Source organism: Nansenia antarctica, assembly GCF_963989245.1.
Source record: "Nansenia antarctica genome assembly, chromosome: 17".
Taxonomy (NCBI): Eukaryota; Metazoa; Chordata; class Actinopteri; order Argentiniformes; family Microstomatidae; genus Nansenia; species Nansenia antarctica.
The window spans coordinates 13,626,412-13,652,482 of NC_137687.1; the positions used below are offsets into that span (position 1 = coordinate 13,626,412).

The following is a 26,071-nucleotide window of genomic DNA, read 5'->3' on the forward strand; positions in this document are numbered from 1 at the left end:
CTGTTCACTTCATTGAAGGAATTCAAATACGTCATTTTGGGGGAATTGAGGAACGACATCTGTTGAATAAACTAAGTTAACATATTATGCAACCGTGTAGTGAACCGCACACGCATTTTAACACAGTCTATTTTCAAACAAACAACAAAGTGACTCAAAATGTGGTTTCAAAAGATGATTTAAAAAAAACATGTATCCCCAAAGAGTCGAAACTAACCAACTAAAAAAGCCACTCGTGGCCCGAACAGATCAGTTAAAATGTCTCAGAAACGAACAACCCGTCCAGCCTCACTGTGCCAATGACAGCAGGGCGATGGCATCATCTCTCCAACACGGAGCTCAACTTGTAACAATGTAACCAGGCTGATCACACGGAATTGTACAAAATATAAAATGTTACACTTTGGTGTTGAATAATCCAGGTTCCACTTGACCTTTTTATAGTTAATTCACTTGTCTTGAGACATTAAATATGACATCATTACAGTATTGAGCCGCAAAAATAGCAGCCAGGCAAGTTGTAGTAGTGGACCCCACGACACACCCTCTGTGTACACCCAACTAACATCTGATCCCAAACCAGCAGCTAATGCAATGAATGGCCCAACACTGGAACCAAACGTGTACTTTAGATACTTAAGAGAGAAACTACAAAACACTAGCCGTGATTTTAATTAAACGGCTTCAAACGCGGTGTTAATATTCTTTATCTGCTCTTTAAATAGAGTCATTGTTCATGTTGTGATCCCTCCAGGTTCTCTTAAGCACATTTCCTGTCCCAAAAAATTCCCACGACAAAGAATTCCCGAGATTAAAAAAAAAACACAACCGCTTGATAATTCATCTGGTTATTAATATTGCTTTACTTTACCTGGACATAATTGTTTTCACAGTAGTCTGCTACCCGGGTGAGGTTCTGGTAACTCTCTACGAGAGCTCTTTTTCCGGCCGGAATTTCTTCCTCTAACAACATTTGCAACTCTGCCATCTTACATCTCTCCGTCGCGCCTCAGCCTTTCCCTTTGATTGAAGCCACCACCAGCCAGGCTTCGAGAGAAAACCCCCCCTTTCGCCTGGTATTGTGGGATTCCTGGGGGGTATTCCATCAACGTCGCTAAAGGAAAATCCTGGCTTATTTTTGATAACTCTCGCGAGACCTATCAGAATATACCTGGATATTTTTTTAGGAACTCTCGCGAGATTTGTCAGACTAAACCTGGATTTTCTTTTAGCAATGTTGATGGAATACCCCCCTGGCCTCGGTTTCACATCGGTGCAACAACCAACCAACCAACCCCAATGAAAAGAACACACAACAAAACGCTAGAACCCAAGTGTGGAGCATGCCGGGAGATGTAGTCTTTACAACGCGTCCGTCTCCCGGGTCCTCCTAGTTGCAAAATTGGAAACACAATATGAACGTGTGATGAAATTGGTGAACATTTGTAACATTTCTTAATGTTTCCGATCCGACGTCAGCTCGTTATGGTTATATCAGTATTCCTTCGCCGTAACATTCGGAGAAAGCAGTTTCGGTCGGAATCAGTTTAACGCACACTCACCGAGTCTATTTTAGAACTACATCTCCACTAAGCTCCCTTTGGTGTGCGGTGCATTGTGGGGTTTGTAGGGAAATTGGTGCGGCGCTAAAGAACGTACTCATCTCCATCGTCGCAGAAGAAAACTACAACTCCCCTCAGCATACGGGGCCTGTCACTTACTGTATTGTGCATGGCGACAGTGGGTGAACAGCAATAGAGAGGTCGCAGGTCTCGTAATAAGATCAATACATGGTGAGTGCGTAGCTCAGGCTGGTTGTCTGGTTTTGTGTGTGTTTGCTTTGTGTTTATTTGTCAGGCTGTGTTTTACTAATGTGTGTCGCTCATCGGGGTGCGAGTGCTTTCAAAATCTGAGACGACACAACCTGGGTGGGTTTCCTTTCAAGATTATTATATAATTATGCTATATTGATAATACTACTGTAACATGTAGTTCATTGGGTAATTGTTGGTCCTATAATAACGTTATTATAACCATTTAACCTAATTAACCATTGTGTCACTGTCCCGTAGGATCTGTGTGGTCACAACACATTCTTGCTGCCTTATTGTTTTCGTTTTCTGTCACACATGTTTAATGTAACTGTACATGTCTGTAGGTTTAATGTCTCTGTCTCTCTCTCTCTCTCTGTCTCTCTCTCTCTCTGTCTCTCTCTCTATCTCTCTCTCTCTGTCTGTCTCTCTGTCTCTCTCTCTCTCTGTCTCTCTCTCTCTCTCTGTCTCTCTCTTTCTGTGTCTCTCTCTCTCTGTCTCTCTCTCTCTCTCTCTCTCTCTCTCTCTCTCTCTCTGTCTCTCGCTGTCTCTCTCTGTCTCTCTCTCTGTCTCTCTCTCTCTCTCTCTCTGTCTGTCTCTCTCTCTCTCTTAAAGATCTGTTTTCTGTCACACATGTTTAATGTAACTGTACATGTCTGTAGGTTTAAAGATCTGAGGGACCATCCTGTGTCATGATGGAGTGTGTCAGTGCGGAGGGAGGCAGCAGACCTCTGCATGAGCTGAGGTTTGATGCTGCTGTCAAAGTGATCCAGAGTTTACCTCCGGACGGTAAGGTCCTGTCTGCAACATGACAGCTACATAAAGCCAATTAACCTACATATCTATGGGCCGGCTTCAAAGACAGGGCTCTAAAACTAGTCCAGGAGGAAATCACACTTGCAATGGAAAAAATCTCTGCTTTTTAGTCTAGGATTAGTGTTAATCTGCTAAAGCTTTGTAGGTCCGAGCAGAAAATGTGTCTGTGGTTTGTGGGAGTGTTCGCGATCATGGCTTTTTTCAAGTCTATCAAAACAGTTTCTCAGAAGACCTGCAGGTGAAATGTTGAACAGCTTGGCCTTACAATAGTGTGCAATTATACCCTATTTGGTCCAACATTGTACAAACAGTGTTGTTCTGTAACTAAAGGCTTCTTACTTGAACTACGAGTAGTATTTTTGTAGTTTCTACACATTAAATGCAATTTAATGAATTCAATTAGTTTATCCAAATATATTATTCTCAAATACCATCTTAACATTTGAATTAATAAATTATACTATGACCTGCTTTGACTATATAACAACATCCATAAAGGCTTTCCGACAACGAATGAATCGGTTTATTTGCAGTGGCCGATGTTAGATTGAAAAAAAATGTTTGTGTTTTATATTCCAGGTTCCTTTCAACCCTCCAATGACATGATGCTGAAGTTCTACAGTTACTACAAGCAAGCCACGTTAGGGCCGTGCAACATACCCAGACCTGGCTTCTGGGATCCCGTGGGCAAATTTAAATGGTAATGTAAATATAATAATAATAATAATAATAATAATAATTATTATTTTAATTTTGCCATTTAGCAGACGCTTTTATCCAAAGCGACTTACAATTACGAATTACAGGGACATTCCCCCTGGAGTAACTGAGGGCTAAGTGCCTTACCCAAGGGCACACTAGTAGTGGTGTGGCTTCAGGCGGGATTTGAACTCACAACCTTCCGATCCCAAGTCCAACTCACTATCCACTAGACCACCACTACCCCCCATGAATAATAATTCATTGTATTTGTATAGCGCTTTTCCGGGGCTCAGAGACGCTGACAGTATGGGAAAAACAGAAGACACAGAAACAACAAGCAACAGATTATGAGCACATAGAACTCAGAGTTAACAAACAGGCACAGGGAACAATTAACACAGCAATGTCCAAGGGGGGAGGGGGGGTGGCAGGGTTAGGGGAGATGGAATAGAGGGAGTCTGTACTGTCATCAACATGTCTATTCTCCACTTCAGAGTCGTGATTTAGCTTTCTAGTCTGTTAGTTCTAGTTCTGCGTAATGTCCTTACACACACTCACTGTGCCAGGTAAACTCTGGACCCGTTGTGCTGGTGAAGCATGATAGCCACGTCACCTCTCACCCACTACGAGGAATGGACTGGGCTGTTATATACTATTTGTAAACTATTACGGGAGACTCTGAAAACTGATGTGCACCGGTGGACCCGGGTTAAGCAACAGAGCTGAAGCTGTTTGTTATCTGTTAAATGTGTGTGTGTGTGTGTGTGTGTGTGTGTGTGTGTGTGTGTGTGTGTGTGTGTGTGTGTGTGTGTGTGTGTGTGTGTGCTATTGAAGCATAACTGAGGCTACCTGCCTCTACTGCTTAACTCTATATCCACCTGGGTCATTGACCATGTGGATAGTCTGTAGATAACGGTCATGATGACCAGAGTAGTGTGGTTTTACATGCTGTTGACGGTGGCTATTGCAGTGTTTGAGATGGACCTTAGTAATCTTATCCCATTCTGTATATCAGAAACAAAGAGTGGAAATCAGTTGGTTCATAATTACAGAAGAGCCTCAGAGGCAGATGGCACTTAAAGAGTCATTAAGGGTGTGTTCTCACTAGAACATTTGCTTCACTTGGAATCAGAGTTTAGGATAAAATGTGTTTGCTCTGCGTCGTTTGGAGCGGTGAGAACGCGCATTCAAAGTCGCTCCCGGAGCAAACAACCAACGGATGCTCCGCTTGAAAAGGGTGGTTTTGCTCCGGTTACAAACGACGCATCCATCACTTTGCTTCGCTTCGCTTTTGGTGAGAACGCTGCTCGAGGCAGTCCATAGGAAAACAACAGAGCATGCGTGTTGATCTGGATAAGAGCAGAACGAATTTTCAAATTTTCTGACCAATCAACTACGACGTCTGTTGCTTCGATTGCGTATGTTACTTCGTTTACATGAAGGGCTGTGAGAACGCAAATCAGAGAAATCATTTATGCACCAATGTTGCAAACTCATCCACTTGCTCCGGGTCTCGATTCGGACATTCATGTGAGAACATGACCTTAAAGAGTCATTTACAGTCTTTATTAGTGCAAAAATAGTCAACAAACACAATTCTTTATGTCTTGATCCTGCTTTTTAGGGATGCATGGAATTCTCTTGGAGATATGCCCAAGGAGGACGCAATGACTGCCTACGTTGACGAAATGAAGCTGGTAAATGATGCATCATGGGAATATGCATGCCAGTTAAATTCAGAGTTATTATGTCAGTGTTAGTCATTTGAGTTTAAGTAAGTTCAAGTAATTTCAAATCAATTACGGGAATTGCTATGTAACGACACGTTAATACAACGGTATTACTAGAGTTGTTACATTGTTACTTCAAAGACATGTTTATGTTTATTTCATTTGTAGAGGGACAATGCATATTAATGAACATGTAAAATGAAAAAAAAACACCAGATTTACAGATTTTCAACCATAGTCCCTCGCCAAGTTATAAAAAGGCTTCCTAAAAAGATTAAATAACATCACACAGTAAAAAGCATACATAGCAAACGTAATACTGATTAATAACTCATTAATATTAATGAAATTAATAAGTCATCAAATACAATACAGGTCATTAAAAAGACATTAGCGCAAGATCATCTAATGTAAATGTTATCCTAATGACTGGCTGGGCACCGATGTGTTCTGTGTTGTGTTGAATCTCCAGATCCTTGAGGGCATGCCCATCACAGACGAGGTAGAGCAGCTCCTGCAGGTGATTGGTCCGTTCTATGAGCTGGTGGACGAGAAGAGACGGATCGACCAGGTGTCAGACCTGACCACAGGTACCATCACAATCTTTTCCATGTTGTTTTTGCGCAAAAAAATGGCGTAAAGCTGAAGATGTTAACACGTCTACCATTTTAATGTTGACGTTGATGTCTTACTTCTGTCACGTGCTCAGCCCGATTGGAAAGGTTCGCTAGGTCACTGGAAGGCAAGTTTGTAGTAGCGTTTACCCACAATGCCCTGCCCCCCAGTATATGTCTGTGGTGTCATAGTTCAGCATACCTATATGCTTTGTTTAGTACCTTGTTAGGTCTCCTTTCTGTATGTAGTTGGACTAGTCACAGTAGTACAGGCAATCTTGTTTAACACACCTGTGAAGAAGCTTAGTCTGTGTTAGACTTTAATAGTTTTTTCCCCTAAACATTTTTGTGCTGTGACCCACGTACAGTTATGTGCATGACAGTTATACGTTTGTGTTTCTGCGCCCCAGGCTTTGGGTCCATGATGACAGCGCCTTCAAAAAGTGTTACGAAGAGCATCATTAGGACCATGGAGATGAACGGCACGTTGGAAACGCGGCCGCACAGACTCGAGGCCGAGAGGAAGAAAGCCCTGGAACTGAAGAAGAAAGAGGAAGCGGAGGAGGAAGAAGAGGAGGAGGAGGAGGAGGAAGAGGAGGAGGAGGAGGAAGAAAAAGAAGAAGAAGATGATGACGAAGAAGAGGAAGAAGAAGAAGAAAAAGTTATAGAAAAAAAGATAAAGGAGGTGACAAAAGGTAGGATTTATCAGATTTAAACCTCAGCAAATATGTTCAAGTCAAGACTAAAAACTTATCTTTTTAATATTGCCTTTAAATGACTAAATAATTAAATTACGATTATATAATGATTGGAGCACTTTGAGCTGCTAACCCTAACGACAGAGAGAGCGAGAGAAAGAGAGAGAGAGAGAGAGAGAGAGAGAGAGAGAGAGAGAGAGAGAGAGAGAGAGACAAGAGAGAGGATACTTAGTCTGTGTAAGGTCAGCGGAGGCAGACATCAGAGGCCTGTGTCTTGCCCAAGGACACCTCAACAAAGGAAATATGTGACAGGGTCTGATGTTTTAGTCCGCAAGTAGGGTTTTACTTGTTTTACTGACGCTAAGTCAGCTACCAAAAACAAACAAACAAACAAGCTTCTAACAAATCTAGCTAGCTAGTTAGCTAACAATTGTGTCACGATGCTCGACAGACAAGAAAGCCGCCGCCGCCGCCGCCCCTCCGCCGCCAAAGAAGAAGGGCTCGGCCTCCAAGAGACCCAAAGCGCCTCTCGTCAACGGTAAAGTGGGGAACGGGGTGGCCCACCTGACCAACGGGGGGCGGAGCCACACCTCCAAGTCTGTCCTGAACAGCGAAGACTCGCAGGAAGGGCTCGTCAACACCCCCCTGCCCCCCGAGGCCCGCCTCAACGGCCTCCACACAGGTGAGTGTAGTGTGCTCCTCTGTGGTGTCAGTGGGTAGAGCACGGCACTAACAACGCTTAGGTTGTGGGTTCGATTCCCGTTGGGATCGTATATACTGACAAATGTATGCACTCACTGCAATGTAAAACAGGCACGGCTGTTCTAGTGTTAACCGTTGTATAAAAGCAATAACGCACTCAAGGCCTTGATGTGTCGTCAGTATTGTCATGGTAGGGGTTTAGCGGGACTCGACTGTGCGTTGTACCAACAACAACAACAACAACAACTCCAACAACCCATGACAATATTGACAATCAACCATGACCTTTCTGGCATTATGGCTTCATTAGAGTGAGGTAGCTCAGTGGGCTTTAAAATGTTGTGGGTAAAGATCACAACGCATTAGCACCAGAATATTTGAAAGACCTTTTGCTAGCATATCAGCCCAATAGAGCTCTCAGGTCTTCTGCTAGCATATCAGCCCAATAGAGCTCTCAGGTCTTCTGCTAGCATATCAGCCCAATAGAGCTCTCAGGTCTTCTGCTAGCATATCAGCCCAATCGAGCTCTCAGGTCTTCTGACGCTGGTTTTCTCTGTGTACCACATGTACAAAGGAAGAGATTTGGTGAGGCTGCATTCTCTCCAAATTGTGGAATGCACTGCCAGTTTACATTAGGGATGCAACCTCAGCACATATGTTCAAGTCAAGACTAAAAACCCATCTTTTTAATATTGCCTTTAAATTACTGAATAATTAAATTAATATTATAAAAACCCATCCTTTTAATATTGCTTTTAAATTACAAAATAATTTAATTAAGATGATATAATGATTAAAGCACTTTGAGCTGCAACGTTTGCAAGTTATTATTATTATTATTATTATTATTATTATTACAGAACGGTGTTATTTTAGTATCATATCTTCGATTGCGTCTTTCATGACTATATTTATTTAAGTGTGCATGTGGAGGTAAAGAGTTAGCTAGCACAGTGTCTGGTTTATCATAACCGTATTGAATTGAGGATGCTATGCATTTTAGAATCACCATCGACATTAATGAAAGCAGAACAGCAACGACCTGTTCTTCTAGTCCCTAATCCACCATGTCTATAAAACATTTCAAAATGGCTACTGACTGACCGAGGCCTGTATAGATTAGCACCTCTCCCACAGAGGCAGCTTGTTTATGTGTCCTTGGACATGTGATCTGCTAAGCTCCTCAGCTTCACCTCCAGAGCCGGGGCGACTCAGCGTTTCCGTGGGAACAGGCCACAGAATCCCTGCGCTGGCGGGCGGGCATTACGTTATGTTCTTAGACCATTAGACTGGTCTGGGGCCAGTTTCTCTTTTGCTCTGATGTCTCTGTGGTTCAGTGAAGGGTTGCAGTAGAAGGGAGACCTGGGTAATAGGGGAGGCTTGTTTGAACACATGAATAATGCATCCCATCCCCTTACCTGGTCCTTCAAGACATAACGTCTACTGTGTGTCCAGGGTGGTCTGTAGGGTGCGCTCCGCTGTCTCCCCGTCCGCTTCCGCATTGATTTTAAATGACTTCTGATTGTTTTTAAATCACTAAACGGGCAGGCACCTCCGTACTTGGCTGACCTCTTGCGTCACCATACCCCATCCAGAGCCCTAAGGTCAGCTGACCAGCTTCTGCTAGAGGTCCCTAGGACCAGACTCAAAACCAGAGGGGGTAGAGCCTTCTCTAAGGCTCTGGAATAGCCCCCCCCTCCACGTCAGATCCACCCAGAGCGTCGAGGCTTTTAAACCCTTAGCTAAGACACACCTCTTCTCCCTGGCCTTTGCCCTGAGGTGAGCCTGCCTCCCGACAACTGCACTTTCCTGCACTTCTCTTTCTGCACCTGTTCTGTTCTGTACCTTGTTTTTTGTTTTAGTGTATTTTTATTTGTTGTTTTCTTTTACTAGTGTTTCATCTGTTAAGCACTTTGGTCGGCTGTTTCGTCGTTGTAAATGTGCTATGTAAATAAACCTGACTTGACTTGACTGTACGTCTCCATAGGTCCAGGTGAGGATGCGTCCGCGCCCCATCACCTGGCCAGTGACTCAGACAGCGAGGTGTACTGTGACTCTGTCGACCAGTTCGGCCAGGAGGAGGTGAGTCACACATGTGGGAAAGCGACACACCCATCGATATTTTATTGTATAATGATTTGGGATGTAGGCCTAGCGTGACATTTCACACACGTGACATTTCACACATGTACACAAAGTCCCAAAAGTATAAAAACGCTGCTCGTAAAACACCACTAAAATATGCTGGCTCGTAACGCCGCTTCTCTCTTCAAATCGCCTCATGCTCTCCAGGAGCTTCGTGCTTTGAGCTACCGTAATAATACGGGTTCCCTCCCTATGCCCTATATGGGCAGAAAGCGCAGCTTCTCTGCTTTCAGGAACCGTTGGCATTTTTTCGATAGCACATATAGTCTAGGAATTACGGTAATGAGAACGTGCGGTGTCGGTTTTTACGGCTAAGGTGGAGTGTCGTGATTCATTTTTCATTCCACCGGTTTGAATCGTCTCATATTTGTATCGATATTTAACTCTCTCGCCATGCATCGTTACATCCCTAATGATTACACTTAGCCTACTATTACCACATTTCTACTATTAGCTATAGTACTAGATTGACATGTTTACCTTACCTGTTGATCTTGCTAGATGTGTAAATCTCGGTGCTTGTGTGTGATTGGTTGGTTCCAGGGCTCAGAGGTTTTTACTAACCAATCACTGGACCTGGATGAGGAGGAGAGGCAGAGTCCCCTGTCCTCCCAGGGGGAGGTGGAGGCGTCACACGGGACCCCCGAGGACCGCCAGGGACCCCCGGAGGGAGTGCAGTGTGGGGGGGAGGATGGAGAGCCGGGGGAGGAGGCGTCTCAGAGACACAGGCTGAACACAGACAGGCCTGACAGCTCTGGGGTCAGGGGAGACACGGGTGAGGCCAGGATGGGATTATACATGGAGTGTGTGTGTGTGTGTGTGCGTGCGTGCGTGCATGCGTGCGTGTGTGTTAGCCAGTACGGTACACCACAGCAAGGAAAGTCAAGGAACCAGCTGAAAACCATACCTAATTAGGAGGCAACTCTACCTCCAATCTGTGCTAATTAATGTCAGCTGGGTTATAATATATGTGTGGTGGCCTGGGAAAACCCTTCACATGGTGGCATTTTGACATTTTCATTTTTTTATATTTCCATAAATTAGAAGTTCTCAGCTATTCATAACTGGTTGAATGACTGAGATAGCCCTTTATTTTAAAAAGTTATGAGCATTTTAATGTATCATGTCAAAAAAAGTGAAAGGTCATTACTACCCCTTTCTCCTCCGGGTCGGGGGAGGAGCCTATGCAGATCGGCCGGTCTCGTTTGTCTGCTTGTGATGCGGTGTTAGTCTGCTCGCCTCGTCGGTATGCGAGGGACAGATCCATTTGTGTGTCTTCTAGTTAAGATGTTATTACTTTATGCTTATTGTGAGCATCAGTAAACTGGCAATAACACAGGTGGAAGTACGGTATCGTCTCTCCTTTCGCTCATGTGTGCGTGCGTTGCTTAACTGAGAATGAGACACGTTCAACATGACGTTGTTTCGCTAGCAAACTACCCACCACAAAAACATAAAAATAAGTACTTTCTCATTTGTTTTCTTAAAATGTTTATTCACCATAATGTAGTATGGAGTTCAAAGTACTAGAATACCACATAATATCAAAATCGCGATTTCCATCTATTTTTGCTCTTTGCCACAAACGAACGCCAGCGACATCCGACGGGTTTTCCCAGGCCACCACACATATTGATTAATACCATAGTCTGGTGCCAATTTCACTTGAATAGGCTCATTGGAAATACATTTACTGGACAAAATGTTTATGTGTTCAATACTTATTTTCAATACTTATTTCCCGCACTGTATGTCTCTCTGTCTCTCATGTGTCTGTATGTCTCTCTCCTGTGCTACAGGCTCCATGTCCATGGGCGTGGGTCCAGAGGCCCCGGGCCCCCAGCAGGGCGGCAGCGGGGATGGGGAGCGCTGGGGGGGGGCGGGGGGGCCCGCGGGGAACCTGAACCAGCAGATCGTGGTGGCGTTGGCCAGGCTGCAGGAGGACATGCAGAGTGTCCTGGAGAGACTGCACACCCTGGAGGCCCTAACCGCCTCCCAGGTCAGTCTGCATAGCGTACCATCACACCCTGGAGGCCCTAACCGCCTCCCAGGTCAGTCTGCATAGCGTACCATCACACCCTGGAGGCCCTAACCGCCTCCCAGGTCAGTCTGCATAGCGTACCATCACACCCTGGAGGCCCTAACCGCCTCCCAGGTCAGTCTGCATAGCGTACCATCACACCCTGGAGGCCCTAACCGCCTCCCAGGTCAGTCTGCATACCGTACCATCACACCCTGGAGGGGTGATAAACAGTTGTTTATCGGGTGCTAAGCAACGGTAAGAATGTAACAGACAGGTTAACAGATAAGTGAACAGACAGACAGGTTAACAGACAGGTGAACAGACAGGTGAACAGACAGGTGAACAGACAGGTTAACAGACAGGTGAACAGACAGACAGGTGAACAGACAGGTGAACAGACAGACAGGTGAACAGACAGGTGAACAGACAGACAGGTGAACAGACAGGTTAACAGACAGACAGGTTAACAGATAGGTGAAGAGACAGACAGGTGAACAGACAGACAGGTGAACAGACAGGTTAACAGACAGGTTAACAAACTTGTGGTCGCTAACCACTGGCCCAATAGGGGATGCTGTAGAAGAGACTAATCTATTTTCCTTTGCTGTATGATTATTTCTTTCATTAAATAACGTTGGTGTACTTTTCCTCTTATTTGATTAATTCTCTAGGCGAGATCATTGGCTCTACCAGCCAATTACCCATCACCCCCTGCAAAGAAGGGCAGCAAGGTACCGTGCCTCTTAAGCCTCCTACACACTGAGAGATTTGAAAGAACTAGTCTCATGAGTTTCTATCAATTAAAAATAATTAGTTTTTTTAATTGGGGCGGCTGTGTCTCAGGAGGTAGAGTCGCTGCCTAATGATCACAACGTTGGCAGATAGGCAGTTCTACATTGACTCCTGTGTGAACATTCCACGGCCCTGAACAGACTCGCATGTGCAGAAGGACAGCACACTGTTTACAATAATAATAATACATTACTTATATAGCGCTTTTCTAGTCACTCAAAGATGCTTTACAAACTGAAAAGATTGAGTAGTAAAATAAAAAGAAACAAAAAATAAATAAATAGAAAAAGTATAGGGGTCTAATGAATTTGTAGATTACTAAATATAAATCTACGTGTCTTTGTAGGATACAGGTCTACTCTGTATACTGCAAGTATATCTAGATTTATGATATATAATATATATGATAACATGATAACATATATAGGATAACATGATAACATTACAACTGGTTTCATTTTCAAGTTTTTGTGCAGCGGAAGCCGGCAAAGATATGAGCAAGATATGAGCAAGTGCGCCTAGAGTGCAGGGTTGCCAGATGGGGCGGGTTACCGCCGAATGGGCTACTGGATTTATCGGTTATAGACTGGTTAGGCTGTAAATTGTCAATCTCATCTGGCAACCCTGCTAGAGTGACGTAAAAGTCGCATTAAAAGCGACTTGACAGTTCAGACGGGGGCGCGTTGCTAAATATCAGACATGTATCCGATGTAATACCACCTCTGAACGCGACCCAGGTCGGATTTTAAAAAGTCAGATTTCATGTGACTTGCGCTGTTCCCACGGTCATGCATAAATCAGACCTGAGTCGCGTGTCGGATTTGGGTCGCATTTCACTGCAGTGTGAACGTAGCCTAAGTGCAGTCCATTTCCATTTACAGAAACCTCCCTGGTGGCCTTTCGACGTCTCCCCCACCACCGTAGCATTCGCCGTGGTCTGGCCGTTTGTGGTGCAGTGGCTGATCCGCCTCTACCTCCAACGCAGGAGAAGGTAATGTCATAGCAACATGAAGACATTCCAATAACACCTACCAAGTCAACGGGAGGGTAGAATGACAAATGAATGAGTAATGATACAGCCTTTATAAACACCAAATTCAACATTGAATAACAATCTTTACGGATTACATTTTGCTTGTAGATACAGTGGGGGGAATAAGTATTGAACACATCAACATTTTGTCCAGTAAATGTATTTCCAATGAGCCTATTCAAGTGAAATTTGCACCAGACTTTGGTATTAACTCAACCAATCCAGACATAGGGCTTTCACACCGGCAGTTCCGAACGCCGGTTCGCGTTCGCGTTCGGAAACCTCAGAACGTTGGCGCTGTCTGGCGAACGAGCCCACGTTCATACCAGTGTATCGTTCGCCAGACAGCGCCAACGTTCGGAGGTTTTCGAACGCGAAACGGCGTTCGGAACTGCCGGTGTGAAAGCCCTAACAGAAAATCGAAACATTAAAGTCCATATGCACATAAAGTTATGTGTAATAAAGTGGAATGAAACAGGAAAAAGGTATTGAACACACTAAGAAAAAGCAGTACACCACAGCAAGGAAAGGCAAGGAACCAGCTGAAAACCATACCTAATTAGGAGGCAACTCTACCTCCAATCTGTGCTAATTAATGTCAGCTGGGTTAGAATATATTGATGGGCTCATTGGAAATACATTTACTGGACAAAATGTTGATGTGTTCAATACTTATTTCCCCCACTGTATAGTATTTTCTATTTATTTTGCGCTGATAATGCCTTTATCAGAATAATCAGTTCACAACAATCATAGATGTTGAAAGGGTTAAATGCATTTTAAAATGACGTCTTCTCACCTCTTTCAGACCCATCAACTGAGCCGTCTACCAGTCCAAGCAGACCAAGACACAGAGCAACGAGGAGAGTCTCTCTCTCTCTCTCTCTCTCTCTCTCTCTCTCTCTCTCTCTCTCTCTCTCCCCCTCTCCCCCTCTCCCCCCCTCTCCCCCCCTCTCTCCCCCTCTCCCCCCCTCTCTCCCCCTCTCTCCCCCCCTCTCTCCCCCTCTCTCCCCCTCTCCCTCTCTGTCTCAGTATGTCTTTGGTTGGGTAACAGCTGTAGCCTTCCTTCTGCTTAGCGCCTGGTGTCCACCAGATGCATAACGTATGGATGTTGTTTCTGCCAGAGATTTAACCCCTCACGTTCAGTACTCAGTGTATAGGTTATTACCACGGTGCCATAATGGTTTGCAGCAGGTTTGACCCTCCTCCTCCTCCTCCCTCCTCCCTCCACATTATCGTTCATATACTGACAAAAGACAGGACAGAATCGATTCGATAGACAGTCTGCCTAGGCAGAAATCATATTCACCTGCACAATGTGGAATGGGAAAAGCTATAATTTCATAACATCTTTTTGTAGGTTGAACTTCTGTTGTTGTTCAACCAGAACCCTTGCACGGTAAATCAAGGCACAAAAGTCGAAAATAAAAGGCGTGCGTTACCCAGAATGCACAGCAGCGTAGCGCCACATCCCCCAACGCAGAGTTGCGGACCGCTCCGTTCACAGCGAACGGCTTTCGGCCGAACGCAAAGCGTTTGGATCTGGTGGACACCACGCGTTACCCACCACACCTCAGTAACTCTAGCTTTTGCACTATGACGATGATGAAGATGGCACTGAGTGTAGAGTCACTATGATGATAGGTGATGAAGATGGCACTGAGAGCACAGAGAGAGTGAAAGACTCCCAAGCAACTGGCACTAGATCTGAAATCAAAGAGAAAATGTGAATGTATTGAACTGCAGCTTATAATCATGCAAAGCTTCTTCAAGATGATATTATGAATAATACTGTACTACATTAGTAAATGTGTCTGAGGATAGTGGCTTTATCTTTAAGAAGAGAAGTTATCGGTCGGATATATTGAGTTATGACATTGTTCATTGGTTGATTACAATAGCATATGTCTTTATTTTATCTCAACGATAGATACTTGCCCTCATCGCAGATATACTTTACATCTAATGGGTGTTATAAGAATGATCTTATTTGTCCAGTTAATGGTTGTTGTGGACATACTGCAACAGAAACCGTTCCCCATACTCGTAATAGTTGCTTAGGCAATGCAGCTAATATACTGTATTGTGATGAACTGTAAGTAGATAAATTATATAATTATATATTGTTAGAGGAGTACATAGTAATCCAGAAAATGTGTTTTAATTTAATATTTATTATTTCTAGCGACATGGAAAAAGAACATGAAGGCATTCCTGACCAGTCTCTGGTTGGTGGTATGAGTGAGGTATAATTGTAACTGCTAAAAGCTTTGCTATAAGGTGGTAATGGGTTATATGAAGTATACACTTATTTCTTATCCGCTAACGTTTTTATACATTAACCTTGTGTAAATATACAGATTTCCATTAATCCGTAACGATCATTTTCCAGATGGTTAAGTGCCTCGCCAATATTTAGGTGTATGTGGCATTGCAGTCCAATTCACTGCTGAGCAAAACTCTTAACTTATAGAATTGTTGCTCCAAATGTGTACACAAATCAGACTGAGGAGAACACTTGTGGAGATTCGGTTGTTAAGTCTTGACGTGTTTCCGGGTCCAAAGTTGGCTGAGGCGCTCTCTTCGAAATGCCTCAGTAATAATAATAATTCATTTTATTTGTATAGCGCTTTTCCGAGGCTCAAAGACGCTGACAAATATGGGAAAAAACGTGAAAGTGCTGTGTCCCTTGTTGTATGAATAGATCCGAGTCTAAAAAAGTAATTCTACCGCTTTAGTACACTGGTACTCTGGTGCGGGGAATTTCTGGTTTGGACCCGGAAATTGCTAAACGTCAGACTTAACAACCGATGACAAGTACATCTGTCTCTCTCATGCCTTACCTGGGCCAACCAAGTCCTCTGTTGAGTGTGTGCTTTCCATCCAAACAACAACTATAAGATCTCAATATTAGTAACAAATATAAGTAACAAACCGTTACCATTAGAAGTTTACTTGTTTACTCTGCATTTCATATCCGTTTCATATCTGTTATGGTTTATATCTGTTAGTAAATGTTCAAAATCAATGTTTTAATGTAGCAATTAATAATTAATAATTACATTTTTTGTAAAAGAACTGCACCTTTTGTCTGACTGAAGATGGCGATGTATGGCTTTGAAAGTGTAACTAGTTTTAGCATTAGATCTAAAGCTTTTTGGTTCTTGTTGTGTAAATTGTATACAATAATAGCTGTACAGTACAGATTATATAAATATAATGACTAAAACTGCAATATTTTAATTGCATTACCCTGTATTAAATGTAGTTTGTGAAGCTATATCAAATCACTATATGTAACATAAGATTTGCATCTGCAACAGCACTGATTATCTTCGCAGCCATTGATTTGTTAACAAACCTTTCTACTAAGATGAATATATGGCTTCTGCTGCCTGTGGGTGGACAGTAACTGCATGTGATTGATAATCCAAGCCACAAATAAAGTTTTCATAAATAATTTTGAGTGTCAGTTATGTAATTATTTTTTTTGAATGAGTGGGGCAGTCCCACTCTTATTTGTATTTTTATTGTGATAGAGATAGTAGAGATTTGACAGGGGGGGTGAGAGAGAGAGATGACATGAAGGATATATCCTCGACCGGAATCGAACTGGGAACCCTGCGGTTACGTGGTCAACGCTTAGTCCACTACGCCACCTAAACACCCCATTATTTTTATTATTTACCAGAGTTACATATACTACACACACACACATACAGACAAACATACATTTACGATTTCCCCTCCTAATGTTTTTTGTCATCCTTTCATTCTTGAAATTTAAGTAAAAATAACAGGAAAATAATGAATTCCAACAACACACATTTTATTTCTGAGTTCTTCTCATAGGGAACAAACAACAAATCCACTGACAAAAACAGTAGTGTCCAAGAATAGAATATCAGTAAATATCGTCACCTTACAAACAGGAAATGCATAAAACAGCAGCAAAAGATGGTGCTACGTGAATAAAAAGTCAAAAACAGTTAAAGACAAGAGGTACATATAAAATCAACACAATTTAAACATCCCACAATAATTTACACGTAAAATATATCTTGTTATATACATTTTTGTTTTGCTTTTTTAAACAACCTGAGCCTAAAGTACTAATCAATGAGTTTGCATAATAGTTGGGGAAATGCAGCGATTGTATAATAGTATAGGAGCTGAAGATGAGGGGAACAGGGAGGTGTTATGGTCTGTGTGGCTCTCTACAGACTGAAGGCAGAGAGAGCGAGGTGCTGGGCCGTGTTTCTGGCGTCAAAGTAGGAGGTGTCCGTCTCGTCCTCTGGCTGTGGGACGAAGGGCATGGGCTGGTGCAGGAGGTTGTCCCAGTCCACGCCTGCGAAGAGAGCGTGGCCCCTCAGCTCTGAGGTACAACCCAAAGAAATGAATACGGTTAGCTCTAACTCTTTCAACACAAAATGTTACATTTTCCATCAAACCGGTAAAAAACTGAAAATGGAAACTTCTTGTTCGCTAGATCAGTGGTTCTCAAACCTCTCCTCGGGGACCCCCAGCCGTTCCACATATCGAATCTGTTCACACCTGATTCAGGCGTGCTGGTGGTGGAACAGATCAAATACGTGGAGCGGCTGGGGGTCCCCGAGGAGAGGTTTCAGAACCACTGCTCTAGATGACGAAGACATGATTATGTTGTTCAGTAGGAGGGTAGTGTAACTGTATCATTGGGAGAGGGGATTCTGACCTTTGAGGCCAGCCCGTTGGGTCATGTCCTTGGTGAGGAGAATCTCTATGGCGTTCCTGGCATTGTGGGATAGCTCCTCCTCGCCGTCAGGCCAGGGGATATCTAAAAAGATGTAAAGATTGGTTCCACATCCTACAGGATTGACAGGTCAGGAACGACACCACCAAAATGTAACCAACCAGCTTAACATTTTCTCTCTCGACAGCCAATTGTCATACTGCTCACAACATCTGGGCCTATATCGTCCCACTGGTCATTCTTTCAACACTATATATCCCAGATGTGATGAATTACAACAACAAACCCACCTCTGTTGAGAATGTTCTGGAAGACCAGCGGAGGGGTCTCGTCGTTGAAGGGAGGCACGCCGGTCAGGAACTCAAACAGACACACGCCCAGGGCCCACCAGTCTACCATGAAGTCTGGGGGAGGAACAGAGGCTCAGAACACTCACAGCACTCACAACACTCAGCCATTCACTCAGAACACTCACAACAACACTCACAACACTCAGTCATTCACTCAGTCAGTCTCACACCAGTCCACCATGAAGTCTGAGGGATGAACAGACACTCACTCAGAACACTCAGTCATTCACTCAGAACACTCAGTCATTCACTCAGAACACTCAGTCATTCACTCAGTCTGCTGTTCCTGTTAGGCTGTGCATCTCCTCTACGTTCTACTGCGGTGATAGCAGCCAGGGATTTTGTTAGACAACCAAATAGGATAGATTACACTTACCATAGTGTTTTCATTTAAAATCTGTGATGATTATAACATTAGAATGACTATGCACATCAGGGCAGGACACTGTTAGTTCAATGATCTATAGATAAGATTATTTCCTGGTCAAAGACAAATTAACATTACATGACTAACTTGTTACGTTTTAATGATATATGATAAGCCCTAAATGTTCCCATTTAGATCTTAAACCAGAATATATTAAAGTTATCTAAAATCGTCCTCCTAAATATTTGATCTAACCTCGACTGGCCCCAAACACCACACTCCATGACAAAACATTTCTCAATGTTAATGTCTAATTTTCATAAACAAAAGAAAAAGATTCTCTAGTGGTCGTTACCGTTAGTCCCCTTTGGCAAACTTGAAGGTCTGTTAAAAATCACTCACACCATGTCCTGAAAATGGCTTCCCAGTAGAATTTCCCCCAATCCATCCCAACATAGGTCACACCAACCCAATACAGATGGCCAGAAGCAATTAGCATGGGAAATCACAAACAGCAGTAACCCATCCACACCATTTAGAATCAAGACAGCCATTTCCTCTGGGATTAACAGTGAAGGCATTGAAGCTGAAAGCACATGCATGTTCCTTGGCCTTGTGACCAGGAAAGTTATAATCAACTTACCACACCTAGAACATCCTGAAAGTTAAAAAGAAAGCCTGTTATGAAGGCTCAACTGCTCAACCAAACGTGCACTCACCGGACACTTTGTTAGGAACACCTGTACACAGTCCAAGCTGGTGGAGGTGGTGTAATGGTGTAGGGAACGTTTTTCTTGGCACACTTTGGGCCCGTTAATACCAATCAATCATGGCTTGAATGCCACAGCCTATGTTGTTGCTGACCCTGTGCATCCCTTCATGGCCACAATGTACCCATCTCCTAATGACTGCTTCCAGCATGATAATGCAGCATGTCAAAGTCGTCTCAAACTGGTTTCATGAACATGACAATGAGTTCAGTGTTCTTCAGTGGCCTTCCCAGTCACCGGATCTGAATCTAATAGAACACCTTTGGGATGTGGTAGAACGGGAGATTCACAGCTTGAAAGTGCACCTGAGAAATCTGCACGAATTGCGTGGTGCAATCATGTCATCATGGACCAGAATCTCAAAGGAATGTTTCCAACATCTTGTGGAATCAATGCCACGAAGAATTGAGGCTGTTTTGAGAACAAAGGGAGGCCCTACCCAGTATTAGCATAGTGTTCCTAATAAAGTGTTGGGTGAGTGTATTATCAGGCATGATGGTTAAGTTGTGGGGGAAATGACAGCAATACATCAATAGATGAGGGGGGGGGGTAATTGGGAACATCCTGGGGACCCATGCACTTAATAATTTATTCATAACAAATTCATGTACATACACATTTACTTTTTGTTGTTGATTTGGTTTACTGTATTAGACCCTGTGTGGCCTTCAGACTAATCATAAACCAAATCTGACATCATCTATGCTAGCATATCAGCCCAATAGAGCTCTCAGGTCTTCTGACGCTGGCTTTCTCTGTGTACCACATGTACAAAAGAAGAGATTTGGTGAGGCTGCATTCTCATTTTATGCACCCAGATTGTGGAATGCACTGCCAGTTTACATTAGGGCTGCAACCTCAGCACATCTGAATGTCAACACTCAACAGTTAGCTCTTCTTCTTATCCCCCCAACCATGTGTTGCCCTCTCTCACCGTGTGGTATCCCCAACAGCAGCTCTGGAGCCAGGTAGTCTGGGGTCCCCAGTATCGGCACGCCTTCGACAGGTAACGTACCCCTCCTGACACTCTTAGGGGTCCTGAAAGGGGTGTGGGAGGTCACCATCGGCTGTGGGGTCTGAAAAATGAGAGGGGGGAGAAAAAAACAGACAAATAGGCTTTACGTTCCAAGTGAATGAGAAGTACAGGCTAAAGGTGCTACGGGTTCGTACGATAACGTGTCTTTAACGTCAGTGACTCTTGAAAATCTCTATGGACATTTTTATTTAACACTAGAACAGCCATGGGTGGGGTCATTTGTGAGTAAAAAACATGTTATATCTTTGCACTCGATCAAATTTCAGGAACGTCCTTTCATGACTTCTCCTAGATATGTGCGTTCTACCACCCAGTATCCTTACATTTTAAAAAATCACATCAGGACAAGCTAGTAGAAAGCTATTTTACAGTTTTTCTGTGTAGGAGGCAGGCTGATTTACAAGGCGGTCGACTAGTGGTCATTGTGTGTAAGTAGCAGCTTCCCATTGTAAAGACTATGGTCATTTGACCCCCGAGGCAGCTCTCATAGTAGGTGAAAAAGGCACGGCTGTTCTAGTGGTAAAACCCCTCTACAACCCCCTGACCCTCCGATCTCTCTGTCATCTAACCTGGAAGGGGGAGCTGGCGGCGCTGGGCCTCTTCTGTACGGGCGTGACGGCGGCAGGCTGCGTGTTGTAGCAGAAGGAGGAGGAGACGGAGGTGGACATGTCCATGGCCTCGGACTGCAGGCTGAGCCGGGAGTTCCAGGACACGTTGGAGCGGTTGATGGAGCTGCAGTAGCTCCGGAAGGCCACCACGTTCCTGGGCCGCAGGAAGGACGACGCCTTCGCCAGGCAGCAGGCCGACTCGGGCCGGCAGTCGAGGGAGCAAGGCCTGGACACGCCTCCTCTCTGGAGAGACCGCTGACCTCTAGCCGGTTGTGGTGTCGTGACGGCGTGGGCGGGCGGCAGCGGGAACTCTTTCCCCTCCGCTTCCTCCTCGAATAACGACGGGCGGTTGCCTTCTTTGGGATTCTGGTTGGTCGGCCTCAGCCGGGAAGGGCTGTTGTTGCCGATGATGGAGATCTCGTGAACGGAGCCCTCGGAGTCGAGACTCCTGCTCAGGTCTAAGTGGTGCTCGTTGTCATCGCTGAACGACGATCTGAAGCTGGAGTTGGCCACCGCTTTGGTTCCCTCCACGAAAGGCTCCTCCAACTCACAGAGGAGGTTTTTGGCCACGACGACGGGACTGGAACGCTTTGGGGCCTGCGCCTGTCCTTCAGCCGCCCCTCTGCCCTCCGACCCCGGCTTGAAGTCCTCTAGGAGGACTGTGGAGAACACCCCCGTCAGACCTGTGTGAAACTTCGAGTCTTCTTGCGGGATCGTGTAACATCTCTTGTACTCGCCCTCTTTCTTCTTGCTGTGGGTCTCGTACAACTGAGGACTTTTTTCGACCTCCTCGTACCCTCTCTTCAGAGACGAGCTTTCCTTTGGTTTCCCTTCAGAGGCGCAATGAGTTTCGGCTACATTTCCTATCGGTTGCACGAGTTCAGGCTTTTCGGGAGGGACGGAGGAGTGCTCCATATCATTAAACTGGAGCCTCTTTCCGGCCAGAGTGTCTGCTTTGGCCTTCTTGGAAAGTCCTCCGGTAAAAGAATTCAGCAGTCCTCCGCGGACCTGAGTGCGGTCGATGTCGAAGTTGTCCAGTGACGTGAGGGCAAAGTCCCGGCCAGGCATTCTCATCTCCGAGGTCACCTTCCCTCCCGAGGTTGCCGAGGCGACCGTTTGTCCACATTGATATGGGAGGTTCTCAATCTCCTTCTATAGAGAGAGAAACGAAACACACACAATCAACGTGAATGTCTTCTCATGGCATATGTGAAGACTCCATCTCCATCTTCTCCATCTTCTTTTGGATATAAAATGTGGTGTTTATGCAGTGATTGAAAGAAAAATAATATAATAAATAATATTTCACATCAGTCTCTGACCTGCTCGACCTCCCATAGTGGGCTGACACCACCCTCTGAGTCGGGGGTGGAGGGGAAGGGGCAGGATTGGCTTCCGCTCACAGAGCCAAACCTCATCTTGGACTTGAGCAGCCTGGGAGTCAGATTCTTGAACAACGTGCACGAGCTGATCATGCTCTTGTGGGGTCCTGAGGAAACACACACATACAGTACAATGATAGAACAACTAGAAGCTGTAGAAGCAAGTAGAAGCTGCACACTCTAGTTCCAGATGCAAAAATGTGGTTTTAATATGACAACGGTTTCGGCCGTAGCCTTTGTCAAGTCTTAAATATTAGTATTTAAGTTAGTCTTTAGTACAGAGGCTATGGCAAGGCTACGGCAAAGGCTAAGGCTTGACAAAGGCAACGGTTTCGGCCATAGCCTTTGTCAAGTGTTAAATACTCATATTTCATATGATAGTCATATTAAAACCACATTTTTGCACCTGGAACTAGAGTGTGCAGCTTCCACTTCCTTCAAGGGTATTTTGTTCCGTTGCCAGCACCTCGCACAAGTTTTCTGTGGTGTGCGTTCTCTTCTTTTCCAAATAAGAACTACTCTACACACAATTCCTTTTTTAATTGTGTCAAAACCACTCTGTCGTTGGTACAGGTTAGACCCTAGATATAAACCAGTCAGTCCTCTTTGGAGAAACCGAAAACCTGAAACACAAGTTAGTTTGCGGTGGTGGCAGAATGGATCATGAGACATACTTAAAACTGGTTGGAGCAAATGGGAGAATACAGACCTTGCTTATTCTTCATGTAGGGTGAACGGAGAGAGTTTGTTCGACCTGGTCGCTGTTCGACCTTCCCACAGGACATGGGGCTGCACATCGACGGGGTACTGCTGCAACGCTTGCCTTGCACCGCTGGTGTGTTCTGGGTAAAAAAAGATAAAAGAAAATGGAAGCAGGAGTCAACAAATGAGCTGTGCTCCTCCTGAGACATCTACTACCCCCCAGCACTGTGTCTCCTGAGACATCTACTACCCCCCAGCACTGCGTCTCCTGAGACATCTACTACCCCCCAGCACTGTGTCTCCTGAGACATCTACTACCCCCCAGCACTGTGTCTCCTGAGACATCTACTACCCCCCAGCACTGTGTCTCCTGAGACACCTACTACCCCCCAGCACTGTGTCTCCTGAGACATCTACTACCCCCCAGCACTGTGTCTCCTGAGACATCTACTACCCCCCAGCACTGTGTCTCCGGAGACATCTTCTACCCTCCAGCACTGTGTCTCTACAAAATATTTATTCTTCTAGCACGACGACTGCCAATGGCCCCTGGCCTGAGCTAGATTACTCTTCCTGCTACGACAACTGAATTGATGATTCACTTGCTTAGTCAAATGTATCGATTAAGTCTCTTTGGAATAAGGCGTCTGCTAAATGCCAAAAATGTAAATGAGCACAAAACAAGAATAATACCAATCTAGAAATTAGGATACCGTATGAAATATATTTTAAAAAAAAGAAAGAAATATGGACATATCAATATTTGATCTTCTTTCAAACAATATCTATCGATAAAGGTGATGCAGTTGAACCAAAAAATTATGAAAATGTAACTTTGTTATCATATATTTAACAAAAGAAATCAACAAAGACGCCGACATTACATAACTAGCTTTACTCACAAGTCCAAGGGAACTGATCAAAGACAAGACCTGACCAGGGGTGCGGGAGAAATCTTGCTGCTTAGCGAAGGAGGGGGTTGTCAGGATATCCACAAGGTTCAGTTCTAAATAATATAAAATAAAAACATTTAAAATGTATGATAGAAAAACCCTATATCCCAAATTGAAGTTACGGTAGTTGGCAATAATAAGTCCATACCTCTATCAAGCTTGACTTTGGAGAGTCCAAAATCTGTAAGCTTGATGTGGCCTTTATCAGACACAAGCATGTTGTCTGGTTTCAGGTCCCTTAACGTTTAAACAGGGTACAAACGTCAGATCAGGTCAAAACATAACATGCTAAACACGCCATTACTTGTAATTGGTTATTAATGAATTGGTTTAGTCATAATAAGTACCTGTGGATTATTCCATGGCGATGGAGGTAGTCCAAAGCGAGTGCCACCTCGGAGATGTACTTCATGGACATGTCCTCGTCAAAATAGCCATAGATATGAAGAAGTGACTTCACATCCCCTCCAATAAGGTATTCCATCACCTGTGTGAAGAATATGGATAGAGTCATTTGGCTACAACCAATGTTCCCTCTAATTGTTCATGTGTCTGGGCATACACACAAGCTCCCTGAGCACACTGAGGACCACTGTGAGCAACATCAGATGTGCACGCTGTGGCCACACGCCACTATCACACCTGTTCAAAACCTTGGATCATAGCAAGTTACATGGCTTATTAAAAGAATCAAATTACAGCAGCAATGTTCATTAGTTTACTTTTAATATAAGCGATTTGGCCCAGTTAAAATGAAAAAGACAAACGTCTTGTTGTTCATGAGATGTATAGTATGTTATATGTTATATGTCCTGCTTTGGCCTGGCTGTGGTCGAGTTGTGGGACTGGACCAGGCGCGCAGCTTAGAGGGACAACTGTCTTAAACATCATCCCTCATCGGCACTGCTGTCATATGTGAGAGATCATCCACATACCAGATACACTTTGGTTGACGTTTGAAGGGAGTAAAACAGGTGCACGACGAAGGGACTCTTGCTGAGGGCCAGTGCATGTCGCTCTGCCTTCATCTGATCGGTCATGTTTTTGTCAACCATGTCTGCTTTCTTCACCACCTGAAAGGATTAAAAAGACGTTACCATAAATTCACCATCCATTAGGGTATATACAGGAATCGTGAGGTTAATTTCAACGCCTTTCTAAGACTTTTTAAAGACCTTGTCAATATTTTTCCAGACCTCACCGCCACTTGGAGCTGTAACCGTTTACATCAGTGACACCTTTAACTTAACAGCTTTAGTTTGCAATAGACTAGACCACTATCATACAACACAATTTCCGGTTCATCTTTTGTTTTTTAATAAAACTAAATAAATTCACGAACTTTTACTAAACGTTTTTAGGACTCAAACTCTTTGGACAGAGTCTAATTCAGAAAAATACCAACAAAATTCAAGACCTCATAAAATCGTGATAAGACTTTTTAATACTTATTAAGGGTCTTGATTTTCCCAAAATTGATTCATCAACTTGTAATACTTTTCAAGACACCGCGGATACCCTGATTACTTGGAATTGTAATCTTATAAACGAGAGTGTGGTGAATGATACGTTGGGTTGTTACTTGCCTTGATCGCATATAACCTCGCATTGTTGCATTTCTTCCGTGCCAGGTAGACCTTTCCAAACGCACCGCGGCTGATGGGCTTCAACACCACGAAGTCTTCGATCGACGCCGGCTTGGGGACCAAAGGACAGGGCTTGGGGACGTTAATGTCATCTGCCCCAGAAGCTGCTGGAGCCTCGGCGACAGACTGGCTACTCGCCTCCATCTTGTCACCTGGCTAGTTGGTCAATCACTCCCATACGAACAAGGCTGGCTAGCTAGCATCAAATTGAACATTTGAATGTTACCGGCCGGAGGTACGTAAATTCTGCAATCTAATGCATTTCACCTGTTAGGAAATTAAACTGACTGAAAAATAAATGAGTAAAGTCGAACAAATCCAAACAAAATAATCGTCGCTAGCCTAGAAAGCCTTATATGTTGTGTTGTCTAGCCTGGGCAGGTTTGTTTTGAAATTTGAAATCCGCTCCTCTTGTGGTTGGGTCCTACGTGACGAGCATTTTTGCCACAAGAAAACGCC

At 44.1% G+C, this 26,071-nt stretch overlaps 3 protein-coding genes across 5 annotated transcripts in view; 1 reads left to right on the top strand and 2 right to left on the bottom strand.

The window, feature by feature from the left end:
• abi1a (abl-interactor 1a) overlaps nt 1-992 on the bottom strand; it is a 52,830-nt gene extending 51,838 nt beyond the window's left edge. For all 3 annotated transcript variants that reach the window (XM_080547650.1, XM_080547649.1, XM_080547648.1), the window contains exon 1: nt 872-992. In XM_080547650.1, the coding sequence (XP_080403776.1) occupies nt 872-988 (117 nt within the window). In that variant the 5' untranslated portion in view covers nt 989-992. The remainder of the gene's footprint in view (nt 1-871) is intronic.
• Nucleotides 993-1,800: 808 nt separating this feature from the next.
• Nucleotides 1,801-16,499, top strand: acbd5a (acyl-CoA binding domain containing 5a). The gene is made up of 13 exons (XM_080547583.1): nt 1,801-1,928; nt 2,474-2,600; nt 3,207-3,327; nt 4,954-5,026; nt 5,532-5,649; nt 6,084-6,368; nt 6,823-7,053; nt 9,061-9,155; nt 9,762-9,993; nt 11,018-11,217; nt 11,913-11,972; nt 12,915-13,024; nt 13,875-16,499. Exons 2-13 carry the CDS (start codon nt 2,504-2,506, stop codon nt 13,885-13,887), a joined length of 1,635 nt encoding a protein of 544 aa, XP_080403709.1. The 5' UTR covers nt 1,801-1,928; nt 2,474-2,503; the 3' UTR covers nt 13,888-16,499.
• Nucleotides 16,500-17,283: 784 nt separating this feature from the next.
• Nucleotides 17,284-25,756, bottom strand: mastl (microtubule associated serine/threonine kinase-like; the record flags this gene model as incomplete). Its single annotated transcript, XM_080547305.1, is given in 13 exon segments — nt 17,284-17,441; nt 17,781-17,882; nt 18,089-18,202; nt 20,220-20,361; nt 20,891-22,081; nt 22,252-22,418; nt 22,986-22,991; nt 22,994-23,153; nt 23,916-24,019; nt 24,115-24,203; nt 24,314-24,453; nt 24,902-25,039; nt 25,553-25,756. Coding segments are annotated over 13 exon segments (2,715 nt in total).
• Between the last annotated feature and the right edge of the window lie 315 nt (nt 25,757-26,071).